Below are 25,768 nucleotides of genomic sequence, written 5' to 3'. Positions count from 1 at the left end.
CTCCGATCCTCCCACAGTCCCTCCTGCTGCAGCGCGCAGTTCCCTGCACGGAAAACAGCTGCACCCTCGACTCCCGCAACTTCGCTCTCCCCTCTCCTCGCACCTCCCCGGCCCGCGGGCTGCGGGTGGGCCCCAGGGCACCCGGGGCCGCGCGGGTCGGCGGTGGGGTGGGCACCAGCCCTCGCAGGGGCCCATCGGGCGGGGCGCCCGCCGAGTCCAGGTCCGCCCGGGGGCGGGGCCTGCGGGCCTCCTCCGCGGCGGGCGGGCGGGAGGGGTGGTGGGCGCCCGCGGGCCTCAGCCGGATAAAAGGGCCCCAGGGCGCTCCAGGAGGCCCGTTAGCGCTGCTCGGCCGCTGAGCCCCAGCCCCAGCCCCGCACCGTCCGCGCTCCAGCTGGTGAGCCCCTGTCTGGCCCCTGGCCAGGTCTGTCTCTTGCTGTCCTGTGTGTCTGTCCGACTTCTGTCTCTCTGAAGGTCTGCAAGTCTCTGAGGATTCCTGAAGGCTGGGAAGGGGAGAGATGGGGGTCCCATGGACGTTAGCCTAGCCCCCTGGTCGCTCACCAAACTGCTTCCACTGGAAGTGACCAAGCTGGAGAGCTTGGCCCAAGGCCCGCCCAGGGTGGTGCGGCGCGGCCTCGGGGTGCCTGCGTGTCTTGTTTGTGAACACACGCTGCGTGTAACCATTTCTCTTACCTTCTCACCCAGGGCAGGAGGCAGGGGAAGGGGTAGGTGGGTTCAGATGTCACTCTTGTGACTTAGAGGACAAAGAGGCGGGCTGGAGCTGGGCTCTCTGGGGAAACAGACCAAATCTGAGTATGCTGGGGGTAGAGGGTGATTGGGGGACAGCCAATGGAGAGTGGGCAGAGGGCTTCGACCTGTGCATGTCCTGTTCTGGACAGGTGCCACCCAGAGCCCCTTTGCTGGCACTGTTTTAGGTCCTCACAATCCAGGTCCCAGGGAGGAAATCAGGGCTGAGTGGGGAGTCCCATCCCCTCCCCAAAGAGCTGGAGGGAAGTGGCTGTGAGTGACTGCCCGGGCTGGTGCCCACCAGGACAGCGGCCCCAACCCTCTCTCCTGAATAACCTTGGGTGTTTCCAGTCTCCATAGCCGGGCCAGTTCAGGCCAGGTGTCTCCCAGCAGCACCTGGATCAAGTGCCTTTCTACTTCAAGCTGGCAGGATCCTGGCTCCGTCTCTTGGTGGCACTCAGTGCTGGCACCCACTCCAGGGCCCTCCCACCACGGCTGGGTCATAAATCAACCAGCAATAGGGTGGAATTTCATTCATTTCACTGCCTCCCTTCCTTCTTCCCCCTCCTCCTCCACGTCCATCTCGTTCGTGACAGAGAGCCTGGCTCTGGAGCCAGGCTGCCTGGGCTTGCATCCCGTCCGGGCAAGTCACTTAGATTCACAGAGCCTCATCTCCTCCTCTGTCAAGTGGAGATAAGGATTCAATACATTTTTAACGTATAATAATAATTAAGTTTAATGATGAAATTATTATTACTAACCTCCGTCCTCCTCAGCCTTGCTTCCCCTCACGCTGCCCCTTTCTCTTTCACTTAGAAGAACAGCCACTCTTGAGGCTGTTCCATTCTCTAAGGGTGGTGTCTCAGCCTGGTCCTCTTCTCTGTGCTCAGCGCTGGGGGAACAGATGCAGGGAGACACGCCACTGGGTTGTGGGGACAGGAGGCAAACACACCGAGTGCTAGGACAGTGGGGGTCTGGGCAGGGTGGGAGGGGCTTAATGGAATGGGGAGCATTTGAGCTGAATGTGGAAAAGATGTATAGAAATTTAACAATGTGAGACAGAGGGAGAGGTTCCTCCAAGTAGCAGAAACAGCGAGAGCAGGGGGCTTGGAGGCTGGGAATTGAAGGATATGTTTGGGGAAAGTGACAAGGCAGGTGTGATGTGAGCGAGAGCCAAGGGACCTGCAGTGGGCAGGAAGGCTGGAAGAGGGGCTCTCCCTCTCTATGACTCGGTTCCTGCTGTCCCACATCCACCTCCAGCGTAGCTTTCATGGGCGGAAGCTGTTCTAGCTCCCAGGGTCCTGCAGCAGAAGCCCGCCCCTGTCCCCAGGGAGGCTCCCTGGAGGGAAGGGAGCCTGCTGGCCCCGGACTATCCACAGCCTCTAACGAGACGTCACAGTACTCTGGGGACGTCAGCCATAGCCACACAACAGACCTGCCCCGCCCAACCCCGGACCATCAAAGCATAGATGGGGGACCCCCAGTGCCACCCGTTCATTTTAGAGGTATTGCACCTGACTCTCAGAGAGAGGAAAGCACCTGACTCAAGTCACATAATTTGGTGGCAGAATGAGGAGCATCCTGACTTCTGAGGACAGGGAGCGCAGTCATCTTTCAGGCCAGACCCAGTGTGATCACTGGGTCCTTACAGCTAGAGGACCCTGAGCCCAGTCCTTCCATCCTCTCTTGTCATTTGGGGAAGGTCCCTACCCACAGTGACTTTGGCTTGCTTCAGTCCCTCGCTGCCCCGTGGTGCCTCAGTCCCACTCTGCACAGTGGTGACAGCCAGTAGAGAGCCCCCACAGGCTCCGGAGTCAGGAGGGACATGAAGAAAACAGGGCTTAAGTTTGGAAAGGAAGTGTCCAAAGAGGTGCTGGGACCAGCCTAGACCACTGGTTCTTTAGTAGCTGTTTCATTTGCTGCAAATAATAGCTGTCAATTGAGAGCTTGCTCTTCTAAGGATTTAACATTCATTTAATCTTCATTTTCCAGAGGGAGAAGTTGTGGCATTGAGAAACTAAATCACTCACCCAAGACCACCCAGAAACCTATTGGTGGAGGTGGGATGTGAACTCAGGCAGCGTGACTCCCAGCCTGCAGGCTTAAGCACTGTGCTATGCCACCTGCGCATTTTATTGGGTGCCATCTACATACCTATTCTGGGCACTGCGGACACAACACGAAGTCCCCGTTCCCATGGAGCTTCATTCCTAAGCCCATCTTGTGCACTTCTAAGAGCCCCCCCCCCCAACCCCCGTCCTGGGCTCGCCAAAGCAGGAGGATTGACAGCTGAAGGGGGTGGGGCTGGGTGCCCGAAGGCATGAGCTGATTCTCAGCTAGAAACCAGCCAATGGAGTAGGGAGTGGCAGGGGGCCCAGTAAGACCCTCCCTACTGAAACTGACCAGCTATGGAACAACCCCGAGAATAGCAGTGGCTGTGCAAGGATGGGGTCTCCCCAGAATGAGCCCTTTTAAGACTCAAGCACTGAACAGGGAGCCAAGGACCAAACTTTCTCCATCAGCTCCTCCTGGCCAGTCTCAGCTCCTCATCGGCTGTCAAGATGGCCATGGAGGGGCTTCAGCACTGAGGCTGCAGACACTTCGACAGCTCTAACTGGCCACGACTATCCTCTGTGCTCTTCCCAACCCTGCTCCCAGGACCAAGGCTGCTAATGTATGAGGGGGAGAGGACCAGCCCCCCATCCTCCCCTCTAAGGACCCAAAGAGCATCTGAGGACAGCCTCCTGGGAATGGGAGCCTTCTCCCATGTACGGTCACTGCCCCAAACCCTCCCATGGCCTCTTATAGGCTGAAGGGCAAGCCCTCCACTGGTGCACAAGGCCCTTGATCATCTGGCCCCAGGGCATCCCTGTACCATTGTCCCCTCCAACACTGCAGTAGAGGAAGAGAGGGCACTTCCTGCTCTTGCACAAACTCACTTCTTTCCCTCTTTCCTCCTTTCCTCATCTTGTTCTCTCTACCTGGAATTCCACTTTCCCACCCAGGAGAACTCTTATTCATCCTGCAAGGCCCAGGTTAAGTGTCCATCTCTGGAAGCCTTCCCTGTTTCCTCTTCTCTGCGCTCCATGAGGGCGGGGAGTCGTGGTTGATGTGTTCATTTCCGAGTCTAGGCACCTGGCTGAATAATTGGCCCAAAGCAAGTATTCAAAAAACGTTTGTTCAGTCAATGTACAAATCATGCACGTGCATGGACCTAGGGGCAGACCTTGCTGTGTGGCTTGGGCAAGTCTCTGGAACTCTCTAGATCCTAATTCCTTGTTTCTAGAGTGAGGAGGTTGAACCAAATATGCTTTAATATCTCCTTTAGCTCAGACAATCCTAGCCCCTGGGGGTTCCCCATGACTCAAAGGGTAGGGCACCCTCTCTTACATATAAGACTGCATCGAAAACAGCTGTTTACTGAGCACTTACCCGGTGGTGGATTTGTGATAAGCACTTTACACACAGTGTTTTATTCCACACTCACAACAATACTGGGAAGGCTAAACTTAAGCTTCTTCAAGGACACATGGCCAGTGAAGGGTGGGTTTGAACCAGATTGACTAATCTCAGAGTCAAAACTCAATCTGTGCCAACACATACACATACACACACACACACACACAATCGGAGGGACGTGCTGTCCTTTGTCTCTTCCAGCAGAAGAGGCCTGAGGTCAGAGGCAGCGGTGGTGACCATTGTTACGTTTACTCATTGCCCAGGTGCCTTGACCCCAGCTGCCCTTGAAGTCACCATAATGTGGTCCCTACCAGCCGCCCTCCCCCTGCTCCTGCCACTCCTGCTGCTGGGCCAGGCCCCTCCCTGCAGGCCACAGTCACCGGGCCCTGTGAAGCTACGGCTGGTGGGCCCAGGGAGCAGGCCAGAGGAGGGCCGCCTGGAGGTGCTGCACCAGGGCCAGTGGGGCACCGTGTGTGATGACGACTTCGCGCTTCAGGAGGCTACGGTGGCCTGCCGCCAGCTGGGCTTTGAGACTGCCATGACCTGGGCCCACAGCGCCAAGTATGGCCCAGGGGAAGGTGAGTGACTGGTGCTGCCCAGCCCAATGACGCAGAGATGGTAGCGGCTTCTCTCGGGCTGGGGCCCTGAGGCTCCAGCTGAACACATCAGAGTCCCACCTGTCCTTTAATACCCAGCTCAAATGACTGCTTCCGTGAGGCATTTCCTAGGTGCTCCAGCATAGATGACCCTGTCCCACCCTCCTGTTCTCACATGCATTGAGGCCACCACCATCACTGCCATCACTACCACTCAACTCTAGTTTCCTTGAGCATGGCAGTCTCATACAGCATGTGCTCAGCAAATGCTGTTGAGTGAATGACTAGATGGATGAAGGCGTGAACAGGTAGACCTAATGGCTAGAACTGCCTGGCATTTTCCAAAAGCAGATTCTATAGGACCTGATGCCAAGAGGGGGCAGTAGGCAGGGTTTTTTTCCCCCCTAGGGCTGCACCTGCTGCATGTGGAAGTTCCCAGGCAAGGGGTCCAATCAGAACTGCAGCTGCTGGCCACAGCCACATCCACAGCAATGCCAGATCCAAGCTGCCCCTGTGACCTATACCACAGCTCACAGCAATGACGGATCCTTAACCCACTGAGCAAGGCCAGGGATCGAACCTGCATCCTCATGGATACTAGTTGGATTTGTTACCACTGAGCCACAGGATTGTAGATACCAAGCTCTCAGGAGAACCAACTCCTCTCCCCCACTCCTACTTTCTATTCAAGCTTTGGAAGAGAAAAGTTGGTAACTAGGGGGTCCTATCTGGGAGGCCAAGTCCGTGACTGGCCTTTCTGTGCCTGTCCCTGAACGTCACCTGTCCCTTCCACCACAGGACCCATCTGGCTGGACAATGTGCGCTGTGTGGGCACAGAGAGCTCCCTGGACCAGTGTGGGTCTAATGGCTGGGGTGTCAGTGACTGCAGCCATTCGGAGGATGTTGGGGTGGTGTGCCACCCCAAGCGCCAGCGCGGCTTTCTCTCTGAGAGGGTCTCCAATGCCCTCGGGCCCCAGGTGAGGAGCTGACAACGGGGTCAGAGGACAGGGCTTCTGAGTGATGAACCTGGGGCGGGGGAGGGGGGTGACAGGAGTAGGATGCGGGCTGAGAAGCATCCCTGCCCGTGGCCTGGAGCAGGTGCATGGGTAGAGGGCCCCAGCTTAGGCACAGGGAGTCAGGGGCTGGGCCTGCTGGGAATCACTGAAGCTGCTCTCCATGAGGGAGGCAGCTGGCGGGTAGGGGGTTGCCTCACCCACACGGCCTGGCCACAATTGCTGCCTCTTCCTGGCACAAACAGCCTTGAGCTAAAAACAGCCCAAGCCAAACAACAGGAGCAGGCAGGGCAGGCCTCTTCTCTTACCCTCTGCTTCCAGGCAGCCTCAGCTGAATCTGGGGGCCATGACAGGGGCTCCGTCTGGACTGAGTCATCCAGGGCTTGGGCAGGGCTCTCGTGGGCCAAAGGATCCTGCTGGCGATCGAAGCAGCTGGTCTGTGCCCATCCTCAGCTCTCCTCAGGGTGGCCTGAGGAAGGCACCTCTGTGCCAGGTGGAAGCCCCCCAAACTCCAGTGGCTCCCATGCTGACCCCAAGGAGGCACAGTCCTGCCTGCTTCTCTCTGGGGTTGAGGAAAAGACCCTAAACAAACTGAGCTCCTGCCTTGTACTCACTGTGTGGCCTTCAGCGAATGTCTCCCCACCCCTGGGCCCCCATTCCCTGGCCTGTCCCATGAGGGAGCTCCGTAGGGTAACCTCTGATTGCTGAGCCCCAGCTTGCCCACGTGGAGACCTGCAGTGGGCTCCATGGGGGCAGGACTCCTGGGGCCCACGGTGACCACATGCCCCTTCAGAGCCGGCGGCTGGAGGAGGTGCGGCTCAAGCCCATCCTCGCCAGCACCAAGCGGCGTAGCCCAGTGACGGAGGGAGCCGTGGAGGTGAAGTACGAGGGCCACTGGAGGCAGGTGTGCGACCAGGGCTGGACCAGGAACAACAGCAGAGTGGTGTGTGGGATGCTGGGCTTCCCCAGCGATGCTCCTGTCATCAGCCACTACTACAGGTAGGAGGACAGCTGGGCAGATGGAGGGCCGTGGGGGAGGCAGGCTTCTGGGGCAGCGGCTGGATGTGTGTGACACGTGTGGGACCTTGCAGACTTCAGCGAGGTTGGCAGGAGTGGGTGTCTACGGCAGGACATGCAGTGGTTGTTGGGATTGGGAGGGAAACAGGTCCAACTGAGGAATGTGCCTGGATTTCCCGGGCTATGGATCCCTTGGAATCATTAAGACAAGAGCAGAGTTCCTGCTGTGTTGCAACAGGATCGATGGCCTCTCTGCAGCACCAGGACACAATTTTGATTCCTGGCCATGCACAGTGGGTTAAAAGATCCCACGTTGCCACAGCTGTGCCATAGGTTGCAACTGCGGCTCAGATCAGATCCTTGGCCCAGGAATTTCATTATGTCGTGTGGTGGCTGAAAATGAAAAAAAAAAAAAAGAAAAAAAATCCACCCAATTAAAAAAAAATTAAGACAAATTAAAACAAGAGTGAGGAAGAACTTTGAGACTCTGGGAAATTCCTAGAAATGGTCAGAAAATAAACATTGGCCTTGCCAATTAAATAAAAAGCATTGACCATAGTACACAATACTCCCCAAAGGAAATGTAAATACATGTAAAGTCTTGTGTCCCAGGTTAAAAAACTAGACTTAGCTAGTAGCGATACAGTGCCAACCCCAAGTACCGTGACCTGAGTTCTGGTCTCAGCTCTGCCAATAACGAGCTGTGGGTCCTCAGTCGGGCATCTGGACCTCAGTTACCTAATCCGCAGGGAATTAGCTCAACTTTATCCCAGTGAATTTCCTCTACTCTGATCCCAGCCAGGTTTTGATTGGGTTGCGTGTAAGCTAGGCGTGGGGTGGGGCGGCATCCGGGAGAGGAGACATAAAAATATTCTCCTGAAATGTGACAGAACTGTCACAAGATTGCATCAGCCTGAGAATGATGACCGCAATTGTACCAGTCCTGTCAGTGAAAACTTCGTATGTTTCTCATCAAGGGATAAAATCTCCCTCAGCACATCGGAGTCGTCCACCCTTGCCTGTCCCCAATCAGTCGTAGGTGCTCTGTCCTGTGTCTCTGATTTAGAGGACCCTCGCTGCCCAGACTAGCCACGTGGCTCCATCCTTGGGGACGACTAGGGAATGGGGCCCCTGACTCCCTGCTGCCAGTAATTGCACCTCTGGGCCTGGCTGACTTGCCTGCCACCCAAGAGGAGGGCAGCTCTGATTATAGCCTCATTGTCTCGGAGTGGGCAGCCCCCACCAGGAAGGCCTTCAACTTCCACCTGCTCCCAGAGGACTTTTCCCCGGGGGCCCCTTCTCTCGGGTTGCTCCCTAAAGGCTGCCCTTCTTCTGGGCTGGGGAAAGGGGGAGCTTGGAGCTGCCTGCCCTGGGGTGGCCCAGTGCAAAAGAGACTCCACTTTGGGATTAGTCACAGGAGACCTTGCTGGGCCCTGCCTTCCTTCCCCGTCCAGTGCGGATCATCGTGGCGTTCCCGTCGTGGCTCCGTGGTAATGAACCCGACTAGCATCCATGAGGAGGCAGGTTCGATCCCTGACCCCAGTCAGTGGGTTAAGGATCCAGCGTTGCCTTGAGCTGTGTAATAAGTCTCAGATGAGGTTTGGAGCCTGCGTTGCTGTGGCTATGGCTGTGGTGTAGGCTGACAGCTGTAGCTCTGATTCGACCCCTAGCCTGGGAAGCTCCGTATGGCAAGGGTACAGCCCTAAAAAGACCAAAAAAAAAAAAAAAAAAAAAAATGGAGGTCATGGTTATCTGTGGGGGTGGGGGACCTTCTCAGGGCTGTGGTGCTGAAATAAGACTGGGAAGCATGGTGCAAACGCAAAGATGACTGTGAGGAGCCAGGGTGACGGGGCAGGACTTCTGCACCCACTCCACTTCCCACCTGTTTGTTCCTACCCAGGAAGGTCTGGAATTCCAAGATGAACGACCCCAAATCCAGGTAAGGAGTGGCACCCTTGGCGAGGCGGCAGAGGGTGTGGCTTTCCCTCCCCTCGGGACTCCTCTCCCCTCCCCAGTGCTTCGGCCTCCCTGAGTCTGAACACAGCCCTCCACCCCTCCCCGACCCTCAGTCTCCTCTGTCTTCCAGGCTGATGAGCCTGACGAAGAAGAATTCCTTCTGGATCCACCGGGTCAATTGCCTGGGAACAGAGCCCCACCTGGCCAACTGCCAGGTGCAGGTGGCGCCAGCTCAGGGCAAGCTGCGGCCGGCCTGCCCGGGTGGCATGCATGCTGTGGTCAACTGTGTGGCAGGGGCCCGCTTCCGCCCTCCGACGTCGAAGCCTGAGCGCAAGGAGTCCCCGGCAGAGGTGGGTCCCCCAGGGGCCTGCACGCAGGCCTGGAGGCATGGGCCCCACTCGCAGGCCCTGCCCTGTGGGGGTGGGACTGAGGGGGAGGGGCTCCCCAGGACAGACTGTGGGGAGGGGCCAACCACCCATATGGAGACTCGGAGGAAGAGAGCAAATTGCAGAATGGAAGAACCTTGGGATTTATTTATAACCTAAATGGAAAGGTGACATCACTGGCCATAAATAGAAGGTAACTACCCGAACAGTAATTACATTGTAGCTACATCTCAATGAAGACCCAAGGTATTGAACTTGAGCCTGGCCCTTCCTTATACAAAGCCATGAGTAAGTGCCCCGCCAGAGAGACTGTCTCCTCACTGAAATAGGAAGCACTGGCAGAGAATTCAGACGGAAGTTACCTCCACACCATGTGCTCCGTTCATACCCTGTCCCTGCAGCTCTCAAAAGGCATTTCACGGGTCTGTGTGGGACGTGTCGCTCTAGTTCAACCCCAAAGGGCAAAGCAGCCACAGAGGCGGGGCCGGAGGAAGGGACTGGCCTGGTGATTGGGTGGCAGGTTGTGAAGCCCAGGGACCCCAGCTCCATAGGCTCTTTTGTTAGAGCTGGAGTTTGATTCTGCGGTTATTGTGGCAGTTCTTTGTCACTGAGGAAAGGGAAGGGGGTGTGCAAAACTGCTTATGCATGGTAATTGCTGTAGAAGTCAGAGGTGGGACCAGAACTCTGGTCTTGGCTCTGTCTGGCTAGAAGGGGCTCCTGCGGTGGCACAGCCCCTCCCCTGCCTCCTCCTCCCTCTCCCTGAAGCTGGGTTCCCTGCCAGCAGGAGCCGAGGGTGCGCCTCCGCTCTGGGGCCCAGGTGGGCGAGGGCCGGGTGGAAGTGCTCCTGAACCGCCAGTGGGGCACCGTCTGTGACCACGGCTGGAACCTCATCTCCGCCAGTGTCGTGTGTCGCCAGCTCGGCTTTGGCTCTGCTCGGGAGGCCCTCTTTGGGGCCCAGCTGGGCCAAGGTGAGTGAGGAGGCCTGGGGTGGGGTTGGAGAACGTGGATGTGGCACTGGTCCGTCCCTCGGGGGCCCTAGGGCACCAGGGCCCAGGACAGACGTCCTTACCTTCTCGATTCCCGCGGAGGGGAGGCCGCAGCGATGGAGCCTCAGGGAATCTCCCCCTCCCTTCTGTAGCGCTGGGGCCCATCCACCTGAGTGAGGTGCGCTGCAGGGGATATGAGCGGACCCTCGGTGACTGCCCCTCCCTGAAAGGGCCCCGGAATGGTTGCCAGCATGAGAATGATGCTGCCGTGAGATGCAACATCCCAGACATGGGCTTCCGGAATCAGGTGAGCTCGGGTCTGGGCAGCCCTGAGATAGCCCAGGACACCCTGTGCAGCTGGGGGCAGGGGGTAGGGGTGCAGAGGGCTTCAGGCAACCAGCCCCTGGAGCTGGCTGGGCAGACTACCAGCCCAGACTTCCAGCCTGGAATGCCCTCCTCGGGGGTCTCCACTGACCTGGCCTACGTCCCCTGGGGCCAGGCTCTGGCCTTCACAGAGGTCAGGATATGGATGGGGACTCTTCAGATGGGGGCATTCTCCCACCCACCCTCTCAGGTTCCTGGTGAGGTAGAGAGAGACGGTGCCTAGGGCAGCGGGCCATGGGGTGTCAGCGCTGGGAGTGGCACTGGAGGCCGGGGGGTGGGGGCAGAGTTCAAGCGTCCCCGAACGTGGACTGTGGGTCAGTGTGCATGGACAGTAGATAGGAAAGCCCTTGGCATCTGGCAAGTGGTCATTAGTGATAGGATTGCAGGTAGCTGGAGGGTGAGTGGCAGAACAGGAGCCCCGGGAGCAGGCTCTTGGAGTCAGATTTCTTGAGCAGGCAGGGACATTGGGGGCTCTCTGATAAAAATGTCCTAACTTCACAGAGGAGACAAACCCAGAGAGGGGGAGTGTCGTGTCCAGGGTTGCCCGGTGAGCTGGCCTGGGCCGGTCCCCAGGCTGGCAGCCCTGAGCTCTCCCCTCCTAAGGCGGCCCCTCCCCTCACAACCCCCACCATTGCAGGTGCGCTTGGCTGGTGGGCGCAGCCCTGAGGAAGGTGTGGTGGAGGTGCAGGTGGAGGTGAACGGGGTCCAGCGCTGGGGGGCTGTGTGCAGCGATCACTGGGGCCTCAACGAAGCCATGGTGGCCTGCCGACAGCTGGGCCTGGGCTTTGCCAACCATGCCATCAAGGTAGGTCCCTGCTGTGCTCGCAGACTGCCTGTGCTCAAGTGGCTAACCCTTCATTCATTCAGTCAACAATTAATTATGAATGAAACTCTGCACCAGTATAATACTGGGTGCCTGGGATGCGGTGGTGAACAAGACACAGTTCCTGCCTCACCGAGCAGTCAGGGAGCGAGACGACCATTCATAAACATTCACACGACAGGCAGGCATTGCACCTGTAGGAAAGATTGAGTAGAAGTAAGGCAGACAAGGTGGGCGAGGGGTAAACGGCAAAGACCTTGTGGTGAGTGAAAGCTTGACTTTGTTGAGGAGATCAGGGTCGGGGTGGAGTGTGGCTGTCGAGAGCAAGTGGAGGAAGAGGCAGGGGCAAGGCCATTAATGCCTGCAATGCAGATTTTTTAAAAGATTTCGTCCTTGCCATGTGGCACACAGTTAGGCTGGAGATTAACCTGAATACAGAGAAATGCACTATTGCAGTTGTCCAGCTGAGAATGATGCTGCCTTGGACCAGGCTAGTGGCAGTCCTGGGGGAACAAGGAGAGGGATTCAAAAGACATCAAGGAAACACAATTAAGGGCCTGCGGCATGGCTGCAACGGAGAAAACTCTTCAGCCCCGCCCGCACTGGCCTGCCAGGCAATACCGGGCTCACCTCATCCTGAGCACAACTGACCATCTAGGGTTCTATAAAGGACAGCTGGGGAAATGAGACAGGTCTGAGTAGACAGGAAGGGAACAGGACCAATTCTTCAAATAGCCAAGGGCTGCCCTCAGGGAGAGGGATAGGAGTGGGGCCCGTGGTGGAAGCCATAGCAGTGGATTTTTGCCTCGGTACATGGAAGACATTTCTAATACCCAGGAGTCCAAAGGAGCATCACTAAAGATTTTCAGGCCAGGGCTGACTACAGCCTGGTGGGGGTGATGTGACAGGGCTCAAGCCTCAGAGGAGACCTAGGAGCAGGTCTCAGCCCTGACTGGGTGATGCTGGTTCTTTTCTTAGGACACCTGGTACTGGCAGGGGACGCCAGGGGCCGGGGAAGTGGTGATGAGCGGGGTGCGCTGCTCAGGCACAGAGCTGGCCCTGCAGCAGTGTCAGAGGCACGGGCCGGTGCACTGCTCTCACGGTGCAGGGCGCCCCTCGGCCGGAGTGTCCTGCACAGACAGTGAGTAATGGGAGTGGGCCAGTGGGACGGGGAGTTGTGTGTGTGGGGGGGGTGCTGGGTTCCCCCAGGTGGGCAAACCTGCACCTCCTGCTCTCAGGGAGGACCTGGAATGCTGGTCGCAGCTCCAAGGCCCGCAGGGTGTAGGAGGTGGAAGGAGGGCTGGATGCCGAGAACCTGCTCTGCCATTGACATTGACCGTGTGAGGCCAGATCACCTGCCCCATGGGGATACTACCTTGCTCTGCCCATCTCGTAGAGTTACTGTGAGAATTAAAATAGAGACTTTGTGAAAACTTAGGGACACACAACAGTGGTTTTCAATTTTCAGGTCATGACTGATTGTTGAAAAAAAAACACAACCATAAAACAAGATAGAAAACAACAGAATTGTTACATTGAGTAAAGGTAGTATTTTTCTCTTGGAATTATGTCTACGTGCACTAGGTCACAGCATCAAATATATTTCTTACTACAGTTTGAGTAAGAAGAGTTCGAAAGCTGTTGTAGAGGGTATAGATATATGAGGACACGTGGGGCCTGTGATGAGCGGTGGAATTTACCCCCAAAGACTTGAGGTCAAGACCATTTTGAGGCATCGGTCTGCCCCACATCCCCAGATTCTTGTGGTAGCAGCATCTGTCTGGCATCGGCCAACCAGGTCTGGGGCCAAGATAACCACATCCAGTTCAAAGGCTGCAGGTTGCCACCAAACTGTGTGGCCACTTGACCTTTTTCCCAGCCAGCCTTCAATGCCAAGACATCTTTAACCTCTGTCAGCGAGTTTTAGGGCTTCCTCTGTGTCCAGCGTACATTGGAAGAACGGGGCCCCTTACAGCACACCTTCCCCCACTGGGTGATGGGGCTTCAGGGTGGGCCTCCCTGCCCCAGGCTCCCAGCACCGTGGGGGCCTGCTCCCTGCCCTCTCATGTACCTTGTACCCCTCTGTTCTACTGCCTGGAGTGGCAGCTCTCCCAAATGCGTTTGATGCTTCACAACGGCTGAGCACTGACAGCTGAGCTGCCACCTCTGTGGTCGTCCCCATTTCTCCTCTGTGATTTTTCTTCTTTCTTTCTGGTCCTTACCCTCTCTTCTTCTCTCTGAAAGCACTCCTCTCCCCCAGGAGTTGTAGGACTGGTCAGTAGGCAGGCCCTGGCTCTCTCCAAAATATACCTGAGGAATTCCAAGAGCACTTAGCAATAGTACAGACATCATACAGCAAACCAGCCAAACTCTCACTCCTACCCTCTGTCCACCGAGATAAACCCGTGTTCCCATCTGACTGTCGGTGCCCAGGCTCACCCATATCTAGACTGTAGCCCTGTTTTTGCACGAACGAGCATTGAGAACAGGCAGCTTTTCTCTCTTGATGTTATATGGCAAAAGCTGTGGATCTCCGCCTTTCTGTACTAATACATGAGGGACCTTGGTGGCAGAGGTGGCATGTGGCTTCCGTGAAGGGTAAGATCCCCCGTGACAGGAAGGAAACTGTAGAGGCGCCGAGCAGCCTGTGGAGATGCAGGCTCTAGGTGGTTGGATTTTTATGCACAGAGAAGCAGCAGAAAGTCCACGATGCCTCAGAGGAGAAGGCACAGGATGCCCTGGTGTGAATACCCATGATAGCAATCAGGGTAGAACAGGAACAGAGGAGGAAGCACAGGCTTAGGAACTGCAGAATGGACCAGAACGGCAGAACCCAGGAGCAGGCTTGGAAATAAACTCTTCTAACACTCCCTTGCAGCCCTCTCCCTCTGCCCCTTGCATTGCAGGAGGTGAGGCCCAGAGAGAGAGTGAGCCGAGGGAACAAATTAGGTACCAGCAGAGCTTACTGAGGGGTTCTTTGAGCTGGGTTACAAATGGGCTGAGATGCGTCTTACAAAAGAAATACCAGCTCATATCGACTGCATGCCTACTCTGGGGCAGACGATGATCTAAGCGCATTATAGGTATCATCACATTAATAGTCCCCATTTTACAGATGAGGAAGATGATGCACAAAACGGTCAGGCAAGTCATAGAGCTAGTTAATGATGTAGGCAGAAATTAAGCCAAGACGGGAACCCAGGCAGCCTGGCTCCAAAGCCAGTGAACTTAACTGTGACACTGTGGCTGCCTCCCAGGTTAAGGCAGTAGATCTTTGCTGTTATTAGAACTTGTGTCTTCTGACTCCTAAGTGGCCCTCCTCTCCCGGACCCTCCAAAAGAGCTCAGTCTAGGGGCAAGTCTGGCCCCTGTGCCAGGGAGCCAAACCAGCTGCTGTTTGTTTGTTTGTTTGTTTGTTTGTTTGTTTTGGTCTTTTTGCCTTTTCTAGGGCCGCTCACTTGGCATATGGAGGTTCCCAGGCTAGGGGTGTAATCGGTGCTGTAGCCACCGGCCTACGCACAGCAACTCGGGATCAGAGCCACATCTGCGACCTACACCACAGCTCATGGCAACGCCAGATCCTTAACCCACTGCGCAAGGCCAGGGATTGAACCTGCAACCTCATGGTTCCTAGTCGGATTTGTTAACCACTGTGCCATGACGGGAACTCCCCGGCTGCTGTTCTAACCTCGGTGTCACCACCGTGCCCTCTGCGGCCCAGGTGCTCCGGACCTGGTGATGAATGCCCAGCTGGTGCAGGAGACGGCCTACCTGGAGGACCGCCCGCTCAGCCAGCTGTACTGCGCCCACGAGGAGAACTGCCTCTCCCAGTCCGCTAACCGCATGGACTGGCCCTACGGACACCGCCGCCTCTTGCGCTTCTCCTCCCAGATCCACAACCTGGGCCGGGCAGACTTTCGTCCCAAGACGGGACGCCACAGCTGGATTTGGCACCAGTGCCACAGGTCAGTGCCTGCTCATGCCCTCTGCTCTAGAGGGACATAAAGCAGGGTCCAGGGACCAAACCAGTCTGGTCCCTTCTGGGTAGACTTTCCTGGGAGGGGTGTCTGCTCGGGGGAAGAGCCTTCCTTTGTAGGCACCTTGCTGGCCTTGCCTCCCGGAGGCAACGAGGAATCCCAGGAATACCAGCCTGCCCTCTCGTGGCTCGCTGGCCCGCCCTGGATGCACTCATGCATCCGTTGCCCACAGCAGTGTCCAACAGAGCAGTCACTGCCAGCAGAGCTGGTCTCCATGACAGTGATACTGGATGCTTTGCCTGTTGGGCCTTGGGCCTTGTCTTTAAAAGCCAGGTGAAGTGGGGACTCCTAGAAGCCTGGAGACCCAAAATAGCCACCCTGTCCAGGATGCTGGCTCTGCAGAAAACGCTTGCTGGTTTCTGAAGCCACAAAGCAAGGCCCCCAAAGAGGAGCGCGAACGCTGGCACCGAAAGGAGACAATGAGCCTTCTTTCCTATCGGGAGCCTCCAGCCCAGACAGGAGAGACCATGGCTGTGACTAAAGCAGAATGGAAAAGGGTTTTTATTTTCTTCAGGACACAGCCATGGGTGGGGAATGCTGAGAGGAACAGGCAGTGACGTTGGGACTTGGCCTTTCTGACATAATAAGCACCTTTCCCTGTAGCACAAACAGAGTTGTCATTAGAACTGGATGGGAAACAATGGTAGCAATTTGGACCCGGGCTGGCAGGGAACAGAATCAGCATCCCTCCTGTCTCAGCTGCTCCGCTCCTGGGCTGTCCTTGCAAGTGTGCCTGCCTTCCTCCCCACTTCATGCCTGGTAGCTAGGCACAGTCCCCTGGTGTGAGGGAGCCTTTATCCCTCCCCACCTGGGTGAGACACTTGTGTTGGGGACAGCGGTGTCTGGCTGCCTGGCAGGGGTGCCGGGAAAGTAGGCCATGGGTCACACTAAGCTTGGGTTTGGGAGGGAGAAGGGCACTGCCCTGATATTACAGCGCTCCTCTCCGGGTAATGATGGGGTCTAGCACCTCAGTCCTCCCTGCCAGCTCCTCCACGGGGACCCTCTCCTGTCGCTGCCGGGCTGACAGCTCTGCTCCTTCTGCAGGCACTACCACAGCATCGAGGTCTTCACCCACTATGACCTACTCACTCTCAATGGCTCCAAGGTGGCTGAGGGGCACAAGGCCAGCTTCTGTCTAGAGGACACAAATTGCCCCACAGGTACGTGCTTTCCTGTAGGCATAGTCTCCTCTGTTGTATCCTCAGCCCCTCTGGGATCAGGGTCCCCTCTGCCCTGCTCAGTGGCCTCAGGCACCTGGAGACTCTGGCCTCGCAACAGTCAGCCCTCAGGGCAATTCAAAAAGATAAACTTCGTCTGTTTTCTCCTTCCTCTGCATTCCCAACACTCTTTTTACCTTTTAAGATGCTTAACAATTTTAGGGGGGATGACAGCTATAGACCTGTTTCACTTCTGCTGAGTCCTTTGAGGGCACTGATCATCTGATTCCCATCTGAACACCTACAGCCCCCAGCCCTTAGAAAGGGCATGGTAAACACTGGCCTCCAGAGAACTGGATGGATGGATGGACAAGTGAATCAGCAGAGCAGGGATGGAAGCTTCCAACCACATTTCCTAGGCCGACAGGAACCTCCACTAGAGCATTCAGAGAAATAATCTCGGTTGCAGATGGGCTTTGCGGCAGTGCTGGGATTGTGAATTCATGGATAGTAGGAATTTGGGCGCTGATGGGATATTTATTTATTTATTGCTTTTCAGGGCCGCACCCACAGCATGTGGAGGTTCCCAGGCTAGGAGCCAAATTGGAGCTGTACCTGCCAGCCTACACCACAGCCACAGCAATGCAGGATCCGAGCCACGTCTGTGAGCTACACCAAAGCTCACGACAATGCTGGAGCCTTAACCCCCTGAGCAAGGCCGGGGATCAAACCTGTGGCCTCATGGACGCTAGTCAGATTCGTTAACCGCTGAGCCAGGACGGGAACTCCCCTCCGACAGGATATTTAGCTAAAGCTCAGGTACCTAATCTGATTGTGTTCATCTGGCAAGGCTGGTGTGAGGATCAACTGATAGAGGATGTGAAAGTGCTGGCAGACGCCTGGTCCCGAGCACCTGTTCAGTGCCTCGGTGACTGCCAGTACCCTCCCTTACAGGAATGCAGAGGCGCTATGCCTGTGCCAACTTTGGGGAACAGGGAGTGACCGTTGGCTGCTGGGACACCTACCGACACGACATTGATTGCCAGTGGGTGGACATCACAGACGTGGGCCCTGGGGATTATATCTTCCAGGTAAGGGGGCTTGGGAATTCTCCACAGGAGCTCCATTTCTTCCAGATGTTCCAAAAGCTCCCCGGGGTCAAATAGAGAAAGAAAGAGGATTTCTGACACATCTGGCATTTGAAGGAGCTATGCTATAGGGGAAAGAACCAGGATCCAGGGGACCTTATTCAGTAGTCAGTGTGCAAGTCCCAGCTCAGTCCCCATCTATAAAATAAGGACATTAATGCCCATTTCCTGGGGCAACTGTGTTAATGAGGCAAAAAATACAAGCATGCTTTGTAACACTACATGGAATGTCAAGGATCATAGTCACCATCAACTCAGAAGCCAGATCCCGTTTTCAGCGGATGCTTCTCTCACTCCAGGTGGTCGTGAACCCCAAGTTCGAGGTGACAGAGTCAGATTTCTCCAACAACATGATGCAGTGCCGCTGCAAGTACGACGGGCAACGGGTCTGGCTGCATAACTGCCACACAGGTAACTGCGAGTCCCGGTGAGCCGGCCCCAAGTGGGCTCAGGGAGGGGGAGACCCTAAATGTCCCTGTCTGTGACTTCAGCGTGTGTGTGCAAGGCTAGGATGGAACAGAGATGAATGTCCTTTGACAGCTTCATAGAAGGAGGATTTCTGGAACAGACTGCATCAGCCTCACCCACTAACTACTTCTACCTCCCTCGTTGTCCTTAAGGCTGTTTGGATTATAAACTCAGTCTCCCATCTGTCCTAGAGTCTTTCCTGTTACTTGAGGCCATGTCAAGATTTCCCTTTTGCAGTCTGTTATTCCCTCCACCGCTTCCTTTCATAGGGTCTTTCTTAGTTGCCCCCATCCTAGGCTGATGGTCTCACACGCAAAGGTAGGCGTCCCCAGATCTGTGCTGCTACCTCCAGCTGGGACCACAGCTTACAAGGGGACCGTGGAGAACAGGGCTTAGGACACTTGCCCGATTGGTAGCTTCAGGCAAAGAAGCAATGATCCAGTGAGGGGCGGAGTGAGGAGGTGGTTGCCCCACTTGCTTGTAAAGAAAGGGAACAGTCCCTCTGTCCTCAAGTTCAAAATGCTTGTATGTGCCGTGACACACAAATACAAACATTTTAAACTTGAGGACAGAGGGACTGTTCCCATACCCACACTTTGCACTGATGGGGTGGAGCAGGCGTTTGTTCAGTCAACAAACAGTTATTAAGATCTGCCTCTGTGTTGAACACTGTGCCAGGCACTAGGAACATAAACCGGGAGTGAAATCCAGAGCAGAGGGTTAGGGAGTGTAAGCAGACGTGCAGATGGGTTAACCCCAGTCCTACTGAGCATCCCTAACCACTAGGAGCTAATGCTGAGCAAACAGAGTGCCCTGGGCAACCACCTGGAGGCTAGCCGAGGTTTCCCAGAGGAAGTGTTATCTGAGCTGGGTTTCAAAGGAGAGGCAGAAGTCAGAGAAGGAAGGGTAGGAGAAAACACAGGATGTGGCCTCCAAAGCCTTCTTTGGGCTGCAAATCCAGCTCCACCACCTTCTAGCTTTAAGACAGTGAGGAAGTCTCCACCTCAGAAGCCTTCCCCTTTGTATAAGAGGGCTGTGGAGGCAAACCCACTGGCGTTCTTTGCAGGGAGGGTTATGATGGTTCCTGCGAGGAGAAAGGTCTTCATCCTATGGGCTTCTGGGAACCATGGACACATTTCAGTCAAGGTGGCAAAAAGATCAGATTTATGTTTTCAAAAGAACCCTGGCCACAGATGGAAGACAGTGAGTAGTAGTCATCCAAGGATTCAAAATGGTGTGACTGAGTAGATTCTGCTGCCATTTAGTGAGATGGAACGTGAGAGAAATCAGGAGTTGGAACCTAAGGCTGCCCATGTGGAGGCCGAGCCTCCATAATGCTGGTGGCAGGAAATACAGTGCAGCTCTGACCCTTGCAGGAAACAGAGGGCGCACTCGGGTGAGAAGTTATTTAATGAAGGACTATTTAGAGGTGTGAATAGGACTAAGGAGATCATGGGTGCTGAGACGTCCTGGGATAAGAAGAGTGGAAAGTTGTTATGGGAGTTCCCGTCGTGGCTCAGTGGTTAACGAATCTGACTAGGAACCATGAGGTTGTGGGTTCAATCCCTGGCCTTGCTCAGTGGGTTAAGAATCTGGCGTTGCCGTGAGCTATGGTGTAGGTTGCAGATGTGGCTCGGATCCTGCGTTGCTGTGGCTGTGGTGTAGGCCGGTGGCTCCAGCTCTGATTAGACACCTAGGCCTGGGAACATAGCCTGCTGTGGGTGCAGCCCTAGAAAAGGCAGAAAGACAAAAAAAAAAAAAAAAAAGAAAAGAAAGTTGTTATGACTTTAGGCTTGCAGGGGCAGACAGTGTCCTAGAGCTAGAAAGCTGGAGCTGTGGAGGACGGAGAACCTGGCAGGGCTGGGCTGGAGTTGCAGGGGATTATCACTGCAGGAACAGGAAGAGATGCCCCCGCCTGTCTCCTTCCATCCTCTCATCTCCTGCGGCTGCTTCCCAATGACCTACATCAACCAGAAACCAGAAGATGAGGGAACCAGGGCAAGGCAATCTCAGGGGTCAGGTCTCCAGGCCACCAAGAGAACAAAGAAGGATAGAGCATGAATCTGGGGAGGGGGCAAAGGAGAGTGGCCAGCCCAACCCTTTCCACTCAATAAACCTATTTTTTCCAATGACCCTGCAACTACACATCTGGGAGCATCTATTTCTATAAAACGGATTCTTGTTTGCGCCCATGACCGACCTGATACAAAGGCTGAACTGGGCAGAATGCATCCATGTTTGTGAAGTTGTCAGGAAAGGGATGAGACTCTGGTCAGGCTGGCCACTTACCTCTTTTCCTTTGGTCCAACAGAGGATTCGTACCGGGCCAATGCAGAGCTCTCCCTGGAGCAAGAACAGCGTCTCAGGAACAACCTCATCTGAAGCTATCACCGCACACTCCCAGCTGCTGCCCACACACCAGATACCTCAGTTTATTGGAGCCATGCCCTTCACAGCCCAGACTCAGAGGGCAAGGGGCCAGTGCCAATGGGCACCAAGAACCTGCTCAGGAAGCCTTTTGATGGCCAGATCGCCAAACCAGGATGGCACTGCTCCCTCAGGATGGCTCTGGGTCTGTCCCCTAAGGAACTCTGATCTCCGGACTGTGGCCTCTGGGCCTCGTTTGGCTGAGCTCCTCTTCCATAAGGAGACCCAGTCTTTCTCGGATTTTGCCCCAGAGGTCCTGCTTCCCAGGAGGAAGCCCAGTTCCCATTTACATGGTGCTTTGCAGATGTCTTGGAGGACCAAAATACAAGGAGTGGTCAGCTCTCTGCCAGGAGCTCAAAGGAGCACAATTTATGTCAAAGTCACAACTGGCAGAGAAGCTGGTGAATTCAGTCCCTTGCTTGATCTGTCCTCATTTAGAACTCAGCTGTCATATTCTCTACGAGTCTTTAGTGCCCTTACCTTCTCCTCCTGCACACATAGGTGTCTGTAATACCCCTGGAAGCTTAGGCCTCAGGCATCCCCTAATGGGCCCAAACCACCAGTTACTGAGTGCCTGAGAAAGGACACGATCCACAGAAGTTGCCAGATAGGGCCTTCCTCCAGAACAGCAAGAGGAGGCCAAGCAGAAAGACCGCTGGGCTAATGTGGACCCCAGCCACTGCCAGGGCCTCTGCCAAGGGAAGATATGTGCCAGAAACCAGCAGGCAAGATCACTGTGCATCTCAGGACTAGTCTAAATGTCAGGTCCCCCAAGTTTATAGCGTGTATTTTATATTGAATAAATTTTTGCAGCAGAAAGAACATGGGTCAAATAGGCCACTCATCTTTGCAGGAAAAAGAGGACAGGTCTGGTAGAGTCGGGGGCAGGAGACTACGAAGAAGTCAGAGGGGGAGCATTTAATTTAGTTAAGGACTAAAGCTAGGAAAGGCCACCATTCCTGCTTGAGGTGGCTGTGATAGGCCCTTGCTCAGTGGGATCGAATCCCATGGTCATCTCAGACATAAGCCTTCATCTTTCTCCACTTCGACACACATGGGGATAACCCTCACAGGTTTGACGCCCTAATGCCAATAAAGACCGCTCACTGTGGACTGCTACAAAGACGAGACTGGCTGTGATCCTTTGCAGTGCCCGGCACACTGGCTCTACCCGCTTTCCACTCCCACTGGCCTGGTGACTCAGACGTGTGGGGCACACATACCACTCACAGCAACCCCACTACATTCTCTGATAGTAGCCTCCAGGCTGCTGCTGCCCAATCCCTTCGCCAGGCTCCACAGTGAAATGTGGGTTGGAAAGGTTAAGGGAAGAAAAGGAGGAGGAAAGAAGGAAGCGTCCAAAGATGGTAACATTTTACAACCAAAGCTGCAAGGCCAAAATGAATGGCGGGAGATGCAGCAGAATTAAAATAGTCCTCCGTCCCCACACCTGAGGGCTACCCTCCCTAGGGAGTAAAAAGGGACCCACTCTAGGGTATCCTCTGGGACTGCAAAGAAGTGCTTTCTTCCTTCTGCTCCTCCACCTTCCCTCTCTTCTCAGCGCCCTCATCTCCTTCAGGAGGCAGAGGGAGCACTATATTTTGGCGTGGCAGTGTAGGTAAACAAGGGAAGGACTGACTTCCTCTTGGATCCAGCAAACACCTCCCAAACAGTAACAACATTATACTCGCACATGCAGCTAATGGTCTGTGAAAGGCTGCGTAGCTGGCGGGGAGCGCGTGGTGACTGATGACTAGCTTCAGGCAGGAAGGCTACCCCCAGCTTCTTGCTGGATCCAGTTTCCAAGAGGGCCAGAAAAAGCAGGCCAGGCAGCCAGCCACCAGCCCTGGTCTCAGTCTGGCTGCCCACATCAGACGTTTGATAGGTGCAGCCAGTTCTAATTCTTGGAAAAAGCTATACAAGGGTTGTGCTGTTACACCTCCAGGTTGAAAGGAAAGGACATGGGAAGATGTGGCTGGCCTGACTCGTAACTAGCTACGGAATGTTAACAGAATACCAACCACCGAATTCCAGACAGAACCAAAAATGTCGAAAGATTTTCACCTCGGCATTCTTCAGTCTCAGAGAAACTGAAGGGCCTAAGGTTCCAGTCAGAGGCCTCATTTATTTCTATTCCACAAAGACTTCTACTTCATAAGGAGCACACGGGAACTCAAGGGCAGTGTGTCTTCCTATGATCAATTCCCGGTGATACTGGGATTCATCCAGGAGGCAACATACACGCACAGCACAAAGCTGTCTTCTTGAACATCTAACGAAGGAGCCAGTGGCAGCTCCGGGGTGCTCTCCAGGGAACTTGGCTTGTGAAGGCGCGGTTTAGATACAGCCAAGGGACAGGTTCCCAGGTGGACAAGCTCCGCACCCTCCACAGTGGGCTAGGGCAGTCCTCTCCCCGCCAGCCAGTATACTGCATCAGTGCCAGCTACTGGAAAAATAAAACAGCACATCCTCTACTAGTGGCAGAAGCAGCACCACCACTAGCCACCGAGAACAAAGCATTAAAAGGAGGACAAAAGTAACTTCCTGCAATGATGAGTAAGTACTGCAGGAAAACTGCGTGATAAACATGGGGCTGTATGTTACCATTAACTACGCCCTTAAAAACCAAAATGTCACCACACAGCGGACGCGCCCTTAAAGGCAAGTGATAGGCCTTGAAGAATCAGAACAGAGCAAAAGCAGACCTTTGAGATACTGTTCAGTATGAAACAGGGCGCCGGGTCCCGGCACTTCCTTTCAGATGAAGCCACGTTGTTTCAGCAGCCCAGCCTCTGTTCTGTAAGACAGCGCGCACAGGCTATACAGCCACAGCCAAAGAGAGGGGCCCTGATCTAAGTAATACTGGGGCAGAGGGTCAAGAGAAGGACTTCATGACTCCCCCACACTTGGAAGGGAGGTACTGAACACGAACAAGGAACAGCTTCAGACCAGATGGAGAATGGGAAGAACACTTGGGAGGATATGCACGAGGGCTCGAAGACTGGAACAGCAGCAGGGATAGTTGGGTCAGGACTCGGCCCCAAGGCCAGTGTCATCTGACGAACCCTTGGACAGAGCCCCAGGCCACCATGTTCTAGGCAGTGCTAATAATCCATCACTGTCATGGGCACGAACTCATACAAAAATGAAGCTGTTGCCCTCGCTGAAAGCACTAGAGGACACTATTTCTTCCTACCTCAGCATCTTAAGGTCTAGCACTACCTTTTCCTCAGTGTACAACCACTTTCCAAAAACACAGAGAACACAGATGCGAGATGGCTCCAGCCCAAGCTGACGTTCTAGATTGTCCCTGTCTTTTAGGAAATCTCTCATGGCCCAAAGGTGTTTGTTTTACTCAGGCTGCTCTTCACTCTACTGGATGGTCTGGTGCCACTTGCCAAATGCCTCTGGTGCAGGCAGAGAAGATCATACCAAGAACATGCTGTGTGCCAGAGGCCTTCTGCAGGATGTTGGATTTGACAGAAATGGCAAAGGCGAGAGGGTGGGGTGGGGGTGAGCAAGGAGGACAAGAAGTGGAGAGGAGCCGCCATATACCAATTCCAGGAGAGTATTTTATACACAGAGATGACCAGTCCACTCAGTGGGCTTCAATGAAACCAAGAGACCCACTGAGCCCATGCACAGCATTCTGGGGGTGAGGATAAGGGGAGAACTGCTCTCCAGTTCTTTGTGGGAATGATAAAACTGACACACAGCAGAGTGACAGAAGTCATCAAATGGGCTTTAATGTCTTCCTCTTACAACACAACAGAACTGCTTAAACTGGAACTGGCATGCAGCTCCCAAGAGACTGGCTTCCCATGAGGAACGAAGCTGGCATGGCCTTGACTGCTGTGCAGCTGGAGCGGCCCAGGCCCTCAGCTTAGTACAAACTCCAGGGTCCAAACACCTACACCTGTGGCAGTTCGCCAACTTCGGGTTCTGGAACTGGCGTGTAGATTCTGTGAGTACCACATACATGAGACACGGTGCCATCTCTTTGCACCAACAGCTCCGTTCCCTGTGCCCCGCCCCTGCCCCTACCTCACCTGCCTCTGCAACACTGCTGTTCTCAGCTTTGTGAGGCACTATGGAACACCCTGCCCTTGCAAGGCCTACCTAATCTCCCTTCAGATTTGAATCCTCTGTTTTGTATTTGCTTGGAACACCTTGGAAGTGCTAACGGTTGTGTCCTGTCCAGGACTCCTGAAGTCACATCTTCCGAGTTTCTCTCCAGCTGATGGCTCCCTTCCATGCCCAACACAGGAAGGTGATTCCAAAGAACTGCGTTTAGGAGGGAAGACAGACAGGAGCCTATCCTCCTCCTGTCCCTGGTCAGCCCTGGTCTTGATCCCTTTGCTTTATCTCTGTCTTTCATTAACATGCTCATCGGCATGTACACAGAGCTCGGGAAAAATCCCCTTTTCTGAAGATTACGGAAATCTTTCCTGAATTCATGGAATTATCCCTATCACGGAGTGATGTTCAAACTGCAGACTGGTCTCTGCCTTCCCAGATGTCTTCCCGTTGCTTGGCTTCTAATCGTTTTCTCTCTGTAAATAAGTAAGGGCAGTGTTAAAAATGGTAGTATGACTTCATGTAACCAGAGCTTTTCCCTTAATCTGAATTATAAGGCAAATTTTAATCAAGAGATGGTGGATTCCATGGTTTCCTCTCACCTGATTCCAAGTATTAACATGTTTACTTCCCAAGTGCTTTACTATTACTACATAATAAAGAGAGAAAGATCTGGCATGAGCAGAAATAAAAAACACGTAGTATAAGTAAGAGCCTAGCAGGATGCAGATTCTAGTCTTGCTGATGATGTATTTAATTCTATTTCTCCACTGTGTCAGTGCTTCAATATAATGGCCTATTATGACCAGCTTACTGCCAGGGACCAGACCCCAGCCACTGTCGTGACCCATGGTGCAGATGCTACAATGCTGGATCCTTTAACCCACTGTGCCAGGCTGGGGATCAAACCTGCGTCTTTTTGGTGCTGCAGCGGTGCCACCGAACCTATTGTGCCACAGCAGGGACTCCCCCAAGCCTACTGATTTTTACATATATTTCAAGAGGGATCAAGAATATACTTCAGGAGTTCCCTTTGTACAGGCTCAGTGGTAATAAGTCTGACTAGTAACCATGAGGACATAGGTTCGATC

General features: G+C 54.5%; 2 protein-coding genes across 5 annotated transcripts in view; one reads left to right on the top strand and one right to left on the bottom strand.

Moving 5' to 3' along the window:
- Positions 1-276: 276 nt before the first annotated feature.
- LOXL4 (lysyl oxidase like 4) lies at positions 277-21,723 on the top strand. 4 transcript variants are annotated; one of them, XM_001929152.6, is made up of 15 exons: positions 277-394; positions 4,467-4,781; positions 5,598-5,776; positions 6,606-6,811; positions 8,730-8,768; positions 8,916-9,135; positions 9,956-10,139; positions 10,310-10,464; positions 11,179-11,346; positions 12,343-12,505; positions 15,085-15,328; positions 16,445-16,560; positions 17,512-17,648; positions 18,005-18,116; positions 20,485-21,723. In XM_001929152.6, the coding sequence occupies exons 2-15, from the start codon at positions 4,502-4,504 to the stop codon at positions 20,553-20,555; spliced, it is 2,274 nt and encodes a 757-aa protein (XP_001929187.3). In that variant the 5' UTR covers positions 277-394; positions 4,467-4,501; the 3' UTR covers positions 20,556-21,723. The 4 variants fall into 4 exon arrangements, with proteins under 4 accessions (XP_001929187.3, XP_020930101.2, XP_084851160.1 ...); XM_021074442.2 differs by having other exon boundaries at positions 9,953-10,139; XM_084995034.1 differs by having other exon boundaries at positions 277-421.
- Positions 21,724-24,321: 2,598 nt separating this feature from the next.
- Positions 24,322-25,768, bottom strand: part of R3HCC1L (R3H domain and coiled-coil containing 1 like) — an 85,723-nt gene continuing 84,276 nt past the window's right edge. The window contains 1 exon segment of the mRNA NM_001434936.1: positions 24,322-25,153. Within this exon segment, the coding sequence (NP_001421865.1) occupies positions 25,086-25,153 (68 nt within the window). The 3' untranslated portion in view covers positions 24,322-25,085.

The sequence above is a fragment of the Sus scrofa genome, chromosome 14 (assembly GCF_054392235.1).
Source record: "Sus scrofa isolate SSC_HxYL_T2T_F1_AM1 chromosome 14, Sscrofa_HxYL_maternal_Yorkshire_Landrace_v2.0, whole genome shotgun sequence".
Classification (NCBI taxonomy): Eukaryota; Metazoa; Chordata; class Mammalia; order Artiodactyla; family Suidae; genus Sus; species Sus scrofa.
Note: the sequence above shows the minus strand (reverse complement) of the source record. Positions and strands in the feature narration are given on the sequence as shown.